General features: G+C 37.0%; 1 protein-coding gene across 1 annotated transcript in view; it reads right to left on the bottom strand.

The window, feature by feature from the left end:
* Positions 1 to 12,093, bottom strand: part of SLC6A18 (solute carrier family 6 member 18) — a 312,482-nt gene extending 300,389 nt beyond the window's left edge. The window contains exon 1 of the mRNA XM_044066126.1: positions 11,871 to 12,093. Coding sequence (XP_043922061.1) covers positions 11,871 to 12,045 — 175 coding nt within the window. The 5' untranslated portion in view covers positions 12,046 to 12,093. The remainder of the gene's footprint in view (positions 1 to 11,870) is intronic.
* Positions 12,094 to 12,316: the final 223 nt, after the last annotated feature.

The raw sequence follows: 12,316 nt of genomic DNA, 5'->3' as shown, positions 1-12,316 counted from the left end.
GAAATGAGTAACAGCATCTTGTAGTGGTAGTTTTTTTATAATATTCTAGGTGTATTGGGGGAGGTAGTTTATAAAGGTATCGTGGTAAAAAAATGAGAGTCTATGTACTTGTTTTAATACTGTATGTTTTGGGGGGCAATTAGTTTGTCTTGAAATAAAAGTGGGAGATGATCACAGATGTTGTCTGGGTGACAGCCAAAGGTGTTTATGTTTGACAGTGAGGTGGTAAGGATGCAATCAAGTAGTGAGTGCCTGTTGCTGATTTTGTCAATTTTAGTGGGTGAGGTGATTACTTGAGTGAAACTGAATAGGTTAGCAGAGAGGGAGGGGAGTCAGTGTTTACAAGTATATATTCACATCCCCAAGTAGAATACTTTATTTATATTAGTGGAAAACCATTGAAGGATGTCTTTGAGAATTAAAGCACCAATGCAAATAGTTTAGCGCTTGTTCAGGTATAGGGGTAATAGATATTTCTGTGTTGGGAATACTTGGGGTGACTCATTTGGTATCCGGTGATGTTTATTATGTTTTTAACCAGTATTACAACCCCTCCAACTTTTCCCTGTGCTCTGTCATTTCTTATTATATTGTTTTCTGGAGGAAGGATTTCTTCATCTTTAGTGTTTGATTTTAGCAAGTTTCAGTGATGATTAGAATGTCTGGGTTGTGTGCTACAATGCATACATGGAAATCTATAATTTTGTTGCAGATACTTCTGAGGTTTATGTGCTCTAATAGTAGATTGTGGCTAGGATTAGTGGGTTGTGTGTTGATAATGGTGGTAGCTGATGGGTTAGATGGATTTTGGTTGGTTTGAAGGGATGGTCCAGGGTTTGGGTGGATGTCTTCACAGAATGGGAGAGTGCAATTGTGATGAGAGAAGTTTTACTATTTTTTATATTTATCTCTTAGGTCTAGTAGTGATATATAGGTCTAGTCATTCTCTTTGATGTAGCTGTAACTGAAGAGGGCCTGAATTCCTAACGGGTAGAGACTACGTGCAATTTTGTAGTTGAAGGGTGAGTGTTTGTTCACTTGGGGCCTGAGTACCTAATGGGTAAAGGCTGTGCAGTTTTGTAGTTGATATGTGGGTGTTTGTTGACTAAAGAGTATGGAGTTGGGTAAAATAGATTAATGGGGGAAGGGGAGTGTGGTAGGATGTGGCACAAGTGAGTATATTTAGTATGACTGGTGAGAGTAGCCTGGAGGAGCAGCATATTATATTAAGTTAGGGGAAGATGGTGTTAGCTGGGTTATATTCCATTTTTGTTAGAGTAGATTGGGAGAAGTGAGCTAGGTGGGCCTATGCTATGATTTTGCAAGTTGAGGAGTTAGGCTAATTGGATGCCTCAGTGAATTTGGTTGTTTGTTTTGTTGCAGGGAGTGGAGGATAGAATAGTATAAGTTTAGATGAAGTGGGAATGGGTAGGAATAGGAGGTAGGGGAGGGCAGTGGAGTTAGCATCTGTATTGGCCCCAGAACTATGGCAGTTACTTCCTCCTCATTTAACTGATCTGACAAAGTGCTCTCTCTTCAGGCCGTAGTTCAAACAATGTGTGCTACAATAGTTTGACTGCAGCTATAAATCTAAAGGATGTCACATGAACAGATATCTCCAAATGTGTAGTACATTTACTTCCTACATACCTCATCCACCTGTTGAATTCACTCACCCTAGACTGTGATTCAGCTTACTATACCATTACTGCTCTAAACCCACTATACATAATGTAGTCCCCTCTTTCATCTTACTGGTCTCTATTACCTTTCCAAACCGAGCTACTGCCCGTATCTCCACCACTTCTACTCCTCTTACTCTAACTCTTTTCTCTCTTTTCTATAGTACTTATATACCTGTACATATATCTGGTTTGCTAGATCTTCTCAGTATGTATTGTTTGCCAAATTTTCTATGCTTACTCATAAATGTAAACCATTGTTATTTGTATATGGTACGTTGTTTTGTTACATTAGGAGGTAACCCGGGCAGAGTCTGTAATTGTCCATTGCTTGATTAATGTTCTACCCTGGTAAATAAATAAATAAATAGTTTCAAGGCATTTGCAACTGAGTCTGAAAAGCTGTCGTCTGTTAAAGAAAATAATAAAATGGCAGTGATCTGTAACATTAACTGGGTATTTGCACATATAAATAGTATGAGACTCCTGACAGACAGTAATTAAGTTCCTCCTTACTGTCTGTGGTCCATCCCCTTAACAACTAAAATGGGGAAGACATCCCTACATCCTAGTCTCTCGCTGGAGTGTGCAATGTCCTTCAGGTCCAGTGTTAGTTGTCTTCACCAGCTAAAAACCTGTTAGGGTATTAAGAGAATTGTGTCCCTTGAAATAAGAATGTGTTTTCTCAAATGACTACTTATTCTTCATCTACAGAATGAAATTCCTCTAAGATGCTCCTTCTGCAATTTCTGTAAACCACAGGTCCTTTTAAGCTATTCAGTTGCACTCCTGGTCTTCTCACAAACAATGGAACATCATTACATCATCATTACAAGTGTGAAATGGCTTCAGTGATGTATGAATCACACACCTGCTGTGTTTACTCCTGTACACATGCATCTATCTTGACATATTTCCCTCTTGTCAAACACAATTTTAACTGTAGTTTAAATTAGAAGTCTCCACTCTTTCTAAAAATTCCAAAAACCTAATAGTTCTTGGACACAAATGTGAAATGGGGTAAAATACTTTCTCACCACCTAAGAAATTCAAGTTAGTTGTTGCTCTTTTTCTTCTGGGAATCTATATTTAGATATTTTACATTTTTACAGCAGACCTCACTGAAGAAACAGTGCCTACTAACTTGCAAAGTCCAAGTCACAATTTTTTATGCAACATGAGCATTTTATTCCTTAACTGGTTTTTACTTCAGTCTATCAGAGTTTGTCCAGAGACTTATTTTCTTTTGAGCATATGACTGTGTTAAAGTTAACCTTTTAACTACAGTGAGGCACACTTATTTACTTGCCTACATGTTCCTGTAAATGGTTTAGTTTTGCTTTATCAGTTTGCTAAGCACTTCATTTTTCTGTCAGCCTGTGAATGGAATGGCTTTGAAAGATTATCAAACTTAGTATATGCTATACTGTATAATGTCTATATTTGTAGAAATAATACATCATGTCTTTAAAGCTGACACTTCCAATTTTTAAATGAGTCATAGAAAGAGGTCTTGACAACAGATAAAGACCATTTGGCGCATTTTTCAACATCTTTCATAAGGCTTGCCATAAGTTTTTAGAATATACTCCTGAATAACTGGTGCCTTTTCCATGATGTAACTATATATTTTCTGGTTTCTGTCAAAAAATGCATTTCATGCAACATACTTGGCAACTAATCATTTCCCGAAAAGGTCCATTTTAACCCCAAAGAAATACAATCAAAGAGAAACTTGAAATATGTGAATATTTATGGCTGGAGGGCGCCTCAGCCAAAGCACTAACACTGAATAAAACACAACTGGGTTGTTGAACTTTACTGAAACTGATAATTAAACATATTTTCTATACAGTACTGTGGTTGCAGCAAAATAGGTATGTAACTGGTCCTCCCCAAAAAACAAAGATATGTGCATCTTTTCTGACTCTACAGTCCTTATGTCTGGGTCAGCCTGGCACAGGATTTCCCATTAGTAAATAATACTTCTACTTACCAGCCTTTCATTAGCTATCAGCCAGAAGTGCATATATATATATATATATATATATATATATATATATATATATATATATATATATATATATACATACATACATGTGTGTGTGTGTGTGTGTGTGTGTGTATGGGCCACCTTCAGAAGATCGAAAGTTCAAAAGACTGAAAATCAAAATAACTAAAACTGAAAATATTGAAAATGCAATTTGTCCCTTCTCCACTGTTGTGTGATGTTGAAGTTGGTATATATAATTAGCAGGGAGTGTGGGGATATATATACACACACACACACACGCACACACACACTATGTGAAGGTAGTGGGATGTGCAGTTTTCCTGACTGTATATGATTCATTGAATACGAGACATGTGAGAAGTTTAACTTGAAGTTACCACAATAGTAGCTAAACTGCAGCAACAGCCATTTATTATCATCATTCCTCACATCACAAGACCTAATGGAGCCATCAGTCATCTTATATACATAAGTAATGCAGCATTTGTGTCATCAGTCATGACTCAGCATGGAATGAAGAAAACCAAACACCACCAACTCAAACCAAATATTTAATCACTAAAAAGGCATGACATCCATGTTAGAAAAAAAATAAACACAGCCATTACAACTGTAAAAGCAAAGCAGATGAAAGGAACGAATATTGCAAAGCTAGAAGTGAATTAGAATATCCACTTTTCTAGCAAGTTGGACTCATACATTTGTGTTATATTACTTCCATCACTTTTTAATTCAGCACTCCTTTCATTTGGGTAGAGTATCAGACTGTATATTCAAACCATGGGATAAGGCTCTAGCTAATATTAAAGGACCCTCATACTAAACTACTCGGGCTTATACTGGCAGTCAGACATGAAATGCCTTCAAGATTACAAGAGATGCCAAATATGCTGCTTAGGAAAACATCTCATAGTTTCATAGTTTAGTACTGGGCTATCTGCCCTGGGGCATTTATAAGCCTAGCCATAGTGATGTGGCTTTTGCCACCCCATGTAATGGTACAAAAATGTACAGAGTAGATTTAGAATACTGTGCCTCTGTCTAGTAGTGACACAGTGAAGACCCCCTTACATAATAGAATTAGTTTACTGTGCCTCTGTCTAGTAGTGACACAGAGATGACCCCTGGGATAAACCTACGATCTCCCATCCACTCGTCAAGATTTCTCTTGAAGAGAGTCAGTGAGGGGCTCTGCCTAACATGAACTGGGATTCTGTTCCAGAGTATGGGAAGCCTCTGAGTTATAAATCTGTCCCTCCAGCATGTCCTATTCATATCTGTGCTGAGGTTTAAATATTTAGCTCTCGTGGTTCTGATGGATTAGGATTTTTTGAGGTGGAGCATGTCCATCAATTCCTGATTGGACATGGCCTTGTACGTCAGGCACAGATCACCTCTGAGCAGGCGGTATGGTACTGAATAGAGCTGGAGTTTCTTTAGTCTGGAAGCATATGACATATGTTGGAGACCCTTGATCCTCTTGGTGAGGTACTTTTGGGGTCTCTCTAGTTGTTGCAAGTGCCGGGTGAGGTACATACCAAATGGGGCATTGTACTCAATCATGGGCCTGATAAGGGAGGAGTATAGGGGTACAATGACCTCCTTTGATCTGGATGTGAATCCCTTCATGATAAGGTGGGCAAGGCAGGAAGTCTTTCTAACCACTTTGGCAATGTGGGTGTCAAATGAGAGGTCACTATCGACTTGGGTCCCCAGGTCTCTGATTACTTTTTCCATAATCAGTGGGTTACTGTCTATGTGATAATTTGTGGGTACTTTGTTTTTCCCAAAGGGGATGACTATACATTTTTTGGCATTTAGTTTAAGGCCATGACTCCGGCACCAGTTGTCCGTTTCAGTGAGGCCTTTCTGTAGGATGTATGTGTCAGCTGGTGTATCGACTATGGCGCCTAGTTTGCAGTCATCTGCGAACTTTGTCAGCCACAACCCTCCCATGTTTGCTTTCACATCTCCTTAAGAGACTGGCTGGAAAATGAATCACTCATTCCATAGTACATTTAGCTTTGATATTATGAAGCTCAGGCTGTGCATTAGAATCACTTACCTTCCTAAATCCACAGTTTTCTCTAAATTAAGAAATAATGGGGCACTGTGAACATTCTGTGGATCCATGAGGCGGGAGCCCTTCCTGTAGCAGGATGAACTGCGGTGTTCAGAACAACTTCAAACTCAGATGAACAAGAAGCTACAATTAGACATTGTTTTCCTAGAATTTAACTTTATGTTCCTCAACTTTGGAAGTTCTGAAGTAATGAAAATGATCAGAATCATACATATTTAATTTCTCTTCTGATTACATGCTCCAGAAGCAGTCAATTCACAGAAAGGCCAGATACCTTATTTAGCATGAAGACCTTTCTAATTAAATGCTCAAATATAAATCCCTGGAATAACCAGAAAATATGTTTAAATTAAGATCTCCTCTGTCATTGTTTTCTAATAATCAATAGCAGCATATGCATGCAATAGTCAGATTACATGTTTAAAATCATGGCTTCCTAGACTGATCTTCCAGATTTTCTTGATATAACTCCATTCATAGTACTGTAGAGGTAATCATTAGGAATTTAATTTCCAAAATATATTAATTATGTTCTGATGTGAGGCAAAATAAGCAAACAACCAAGGCTATCAGATGATTTAAATGTAAAAAATAGTCTTACTATGCTCCAGGGCTTATTTATTCTCTCAAAGATTATTGAACTGCATAGTAATTTGTAATGAAAAGCTAACCATATATACAGTAAAACTGATATTCTAGAAAGAAAATGTATATAGCTATATATATGTATGTGTGTGTGTGTGTGTGTGTGTGTGTGTGTGTGTGTGTGTGCGCGTGTGTATATATTTATACATATGTAGATTCCTATCAGTTGATCTAGTTTTCAGAAACTCTAAATGTATATAGTCAAGACCATATGATTGAGTTTTTATAAACTTGAAGCTTTTGAATGGAGATCGTGGTAAAGTGAGGATCAGGAAATTTGCCTTCTTCTTCACTATGACGCAGTCTCAGAGCTGGTATATATATAATTTGCAGGGGCTGCAGGGGGGCTTTGCAGGGGGACTTGCCCCCCTGCATAAATGTAAAAAATGTTTTTGTTTTTGGAAACTAGATCATATGGTCTCTTCCATATGAATTTTGAGTTTCCGAAAACCCGATCATCTGACATAGATCCATATATATATATATATATATATATATATTGGCAAAGATTTTAAACTCACCCAGTACCAGTAAATTCTAACAAATACTTCATCATTCATCTTTATGTCATACAACTTGGAGAAACCAGTGTGGAAATGGACCTCTAAGTCCTAGCTTGAAGGTCTAATTGGGAAGCCACCCACCTCCACATAGCCCAGCATTTAGGTACATCTCCTATGCTCATGAATGGCACTTCAGGTAACCAATGAATGGCTGGCAGGTTGACTTGCAGCCACCGCTGGAAACATTTTGAAGCCAGAGTGGCAAGTCTTGCCTTCTAGGCTTGTAAATTCAGATGCAATGACTACAAAGCCATATAATATCTTCAGATCACTTAGAGCCAGATGTAATGACTACAAAGCCATATAATATCTGCAGATCACTAAGATCCAGATGTAATTACTACAAAGCCATATAATATCTGCAGATCACTAAGATCCAGCATGTTGTTCATAGAGTAATGGATTCTTCAGCTCTTACAGTGAACCATCCACTGGTTAACTATGTTGTGTTTGACAGACTACATGAATATGTGCATTCTCTTGGTGTTCTTTTAACATGACTCTAAAAATGCAGTTTATTTTATTTGTGCTGATAAACAATGTGTTTCTTTGGTGTTTCTGATTTGGTCACTCAATGAGAAAAGTGGCCACAAAGAAGGAATACTTTGGCTTTTCCCAGCTGTCTGGCAAGTAATGGCTCATGATTATTCCTGCATGAGATAATATTCACGAGAAAGTATTACTTCTCAGAAACACAACAAAGATTAGAGCAAAAGACTCATATTAATTGCTTTCTGTTTCCGAATCACAGAATCATAAGGTGCCTGCATATTATGTTTTTTTCATGTTCATGACAACTTTCTTGTTAAAATATCTGACAAAACATTTTGTGCAGCATCAGTACCATCTTGTGCAATTGTTTTCTGACATTGATCAGTAGTCCAGTTCAGAAGAGATCAAACTGCATACTTCTTTAACCCAAAAAATAGCAAAAAGAACCTCACTGAAGGTAATGCTGCTCAGCACAAACAATAACAAGAAGAGAAAAGTAGCAGAAACCACCACTAAGAAAATGACTGTTTAATAATATAATATTTGTCATGTAGACATTCTGTCTGTGGATAAGACATTGTTAATGCATATTAAACTGAGAAGCCAAGGGCTGTGAATCTGGTTCAGTACTGCACTCATATTTCTATGTATAGCTTCTTGCTCATGTATTGTGTTAACTATGAATGTGTTTGTGTTTCTTCTAGAAATTTCCATGAAGGGGGAGGAGAGAGAGAGAGAGAGAGAGTAAGAGACAGAGAGAGAGAGAGAGAGAGAGAGAGAGAACTTGCTAAACCTAGATGAGACTGTCTTGCCAGTGAGAGGAGTAAACATGATAGAATGGTGAATAATCTATTCACTAGTATATTTCTGTACATGTATTAAACATTCAGAAAAGTGATGAATTGCAAACCTACTTGTAAATCAAGTAAATCATATATACATTCATATTAATGTATGTAGCTTTGCACAAATGGTGTGCCAAGGGATATGACATATACTTTTTATTACTTCAATGAAAACTAAAGACGTCAACAAGGCATAATCTTTCAGGAAAGATGTTCAAGTAGAAGAGGACACAAAAAAATTAAATTTAAAGAGTAGGTAGCACAAAACAATACACTGAGACTGTTTTTTTTCTGAGACAAGTTGATGGTTCCATATATTAGCCTTTGTAATGTTGAAAACTAGAACTAAAAAATACTCCAGCTGCTCGAATCAATGAAGGCTGTCCGCATATATAACCACCAATAGTTCCAAATTCCAATAGACACACGAAAGCCCAAAGCAAGGTAAAAAGTCCATTTATTCCAAAAACGACAAAAACACTGTATACGATTGAGCGCTTTCGTCTCCTCACTGGAGACCTCTTCAGAATCAACATACAAATGTGTGCTGTTTTTATACACTCACATATACACTTCTGTGCAACTCATGAAACATCCACTCCCCTGCCTGGATAGTGGATACCTACACTATAAATTATTACTGGACATAATCAATAACCTAAATAAAGTGCGTTAATATAATCATGTAAATTAATTACAAATATATTAAAATATTAATGTATTAATAAATATTATAAAATTCATAAAATACATATTGCACATTTGTTAAAAATGTGGTTATTAAAACCTAAATATATATATAAAAGTTGTTGTAATCCAAGCGTATACCACAATGTGTCCCTTATTATACCCCTTTGTATGCTTTTTTAGGATCAAGGGCCAACAATTTTAAGGCTGGTACTATAGATATATTGTCATTGAGACCCTTATAGACATTCGCTTGTATGCCCCAATGCCAATTTCAAGTTTTGGGTTCTGGAATTAGTGGAACCCTTTGACAGAGGTGGGGATTGAGAGACTAGACTCGCATACAGGGAGATGATATGGCAACTAAAACTGGATGCATGCAGTGGTAAGGGTCTCAATGACAATATATCTATAGTACCAGCCTTAAAATTGTTGGCCCTTGATCCTAAAAAAAACATACAAAGGTTATTGGTTATGTCCAGTAATAATTTATAGTGTAGGTATCCAGGCAGGGGAGTGGATGTTTCATGAGTTGCACAGAAGTGTATATTTCTTTTAGGCAACTGTGTGTTTAATAATTGTTTAATTGTTTAATCAATTGTGTAATTATGTTTAATTAGTTTACTGTGAGTGTATAAAAACAGAGCTCACATTTGTATGTTGATTCTGAAGAGGTCTCCGGTGAGGAGACGAAAGCGCTCAATCACATACAGTGTTTTTGTCGTTTTTGGAATAAATGGACTTTTTACCTTGCTTTGGGCTTTCGTGTGTCTATTGGAATTTGGAACTATTGGTGGTTATATATGCGGACAGCCTTCATTGATTCGAGCAGCTGGAGTTTTTTTAGCCTTTGTAATGTTATTATGGGGTCAAACATTTTGGAGGAATTCAAGAAATCAAAAACAAATTTTATACAATCCATGTCAAAATGGAGAACAACAATACTAGCTAAACAAAAATCAGCAGATTGTCCGTTACATATGGTAATGGCTAGCCTAGATGTTCCTTCTGATTATTCTCTGTTACAATGGTGTATGCTTCTGAACAGCAGTGAGGTCAGAAATGGGCTTAGGTAGCAATTTAATGGCTTGGAAGTATTTAATAAGCAGGCTGCAGTTTTGAGGTAAAAGTTTATACAAAAGCAATACATAGTTTGAAATACGATACACTGCAAATATATATAAAGCACACACAAATTAATAGTCGTGCAACTATGGATGGCATACAAAATAGCCATTCCAGTGTGTTTCAGCCCAGTGCCTCCTCAAGTCTGTGAACAGAACAGGCATAAAAAACATTCCTTGTAACACAAAATATATTTACTCTAATTGCAAGGACAATGAAACCAAAGAGTATGGTCATATTTTTAAACATGCTGTATAAATCCATTCTTCATTTTACTAAAAGAGCTGTAATATAGTGAAAATGATTTGCCCAGTGAAATACAAAGGATATACAGTAATAATTATTTTATGTAGAAGGCTTTCCAAGAGGAATTTAGTACTGAGGGCAAGTACAGATAAGAACACTGATATTGCTCAGGCATTAGGAGGTGGGTGGTGCAGGAGAACATATTATGTAATCGGAAAACTGTTAACAGTTTGACAACTTTATAATGGGAAGAAGTACAAAGGCAACTACAGTAACAGTACCAAACTTCTCCTTATTTGGTACCGGACCGCTGTCTTGTTATCCATGGCTTGATTAATCCACACCAGAGTCTGTGACTGAAATAAATTCATTTTAACTAGGCAGCATATTGCTTATGGCCTGTTTTTACTTTCTGGCTGCTTAAATCTGTCACAAATAGTGGTGGCTGATCTGCTTTTAGCTCACAACTGCAGCAACACTCGCTGCTATATATAACACTAATAACACTGTACAACCAAAGTGCATTTTTGACAACTGGATTTGGCTCTGTTGTCATTTGAAAGTTGACAAATGCTCTGTTTACTTTTATGCCCAAATGTCATGCACTTATTTTGGATGTAAATCTAAAAGTTGAAACTTCTCCCATAGCATGCATTCTGAAAAAAGACCACAAAAGAATACCAAGTTAATCCTTCAGACTGGCAGGAAAAAGACATACTTTAATCTAAGAAATGAAAACAATGTTGAATATTATTGCTTTACTTGTGCAAAGTTGTTTTAAGCTCTTAGATCTACTCAAAAAAATATAAAAGGGAGATTACATATATTTTTCATATCTAGACCAATTCTTATGAAGTAAGTACAAAGGGATGCTTGTTTTGAAGGGCAAACTGACAACGCAAATGTCTTGCTAAAGTTACAAGATATGAAAATAGAGGTTGTGATGATCAAACACACAGGACTGTGGTGCACTTATCATCGACATTAAAACTCGCTTATAGCTAATATTGACAGATCATTAAAATAAGATTTTAGTTGTATGAAATGCTGTTGCATTAAACATAGTCTGTGCTGTGGGAAAGGAAGCAACAAACTTCCCAGGTTAGAGAGCTGCATTTTTGGGAAGAATACCACTTTTAATCTTTGTGTAAGAAAAAGTGTACACTATGGACTCATGATCCAGCCTCTGTTTTTAAAGGTTTACTTAAACTGCAAAATCTGAGACTCTTTATATATCCTTGGCCTGCATGTTAATATTTCCCAATGGCAGAACTTCTATATGTACCTAGGGTAGCTGCCAGGCAGAAATGTCCCATGTGAGTTCTTTGTGAATACAACTGCATGAGTGCATATAAATGTTTTGCAAAATGGCAACCAGACATTATTTGCATTTGTGATTTGTGAAACTAACATCTAACACAATTTTTGTGGAACCACCAGTTCAGTGATAGAAAGGACTTTAGAGAAATTCAGCATTTTGTCACTTACCTCCTCCATAAGTTTGACAGAGATACGGAAATCTCCACACATTTCCTAAGCCCACTGCAAATCCAACACATGTTAAAATGTACTGAAATTTATTGTCCCACTTTGGTCTGCCATCATCCTCAAAATTCTGAAGCTCTAATTCCATTTCAGTGTGCTCCGACTTCTCCTTAACCATCTTGTTGTGTCAGCTGGAGAAAACTAATGCTTGACCTGGCTTGTCAGTTTGTTCCACTCTTCAAGGTAGAAAGGTAGCTCTCATTGGCATCCTCCTAATATATACCAGTGGGTCTGTGTCTCTGTTTTGGGTGGGACATTCACTGAAAATACTTTCAGTCTATTTGTCAAAATGTCTAACAATGGGTGCTTCAGCAGAGACAGTCACAATAGGATAGGTACAGTACAGTGGCTGTCACACTTGCATGCTGTGTACTTTACTGCTTTATTTA

The sequence above is a fragment of the Protopterus annectens genome, chromosome 3.part0 (assembly GCF_019279795.1).
Source record: "Protopterus annectens isolate FY-2018-M chromosome 3.part0, PAN1.0, whole genome shotgun sequence".
NCBI classification, from domain to species: domain Eukaryota; kingdom Metazoa; phylum Chordata; order Ceratodontiformes; family Protopteridae; genus Protopterus; species Protopterus annectens.
This window is presented reverse-complemented; position numbering and strand designations above follow the sequence as displayed.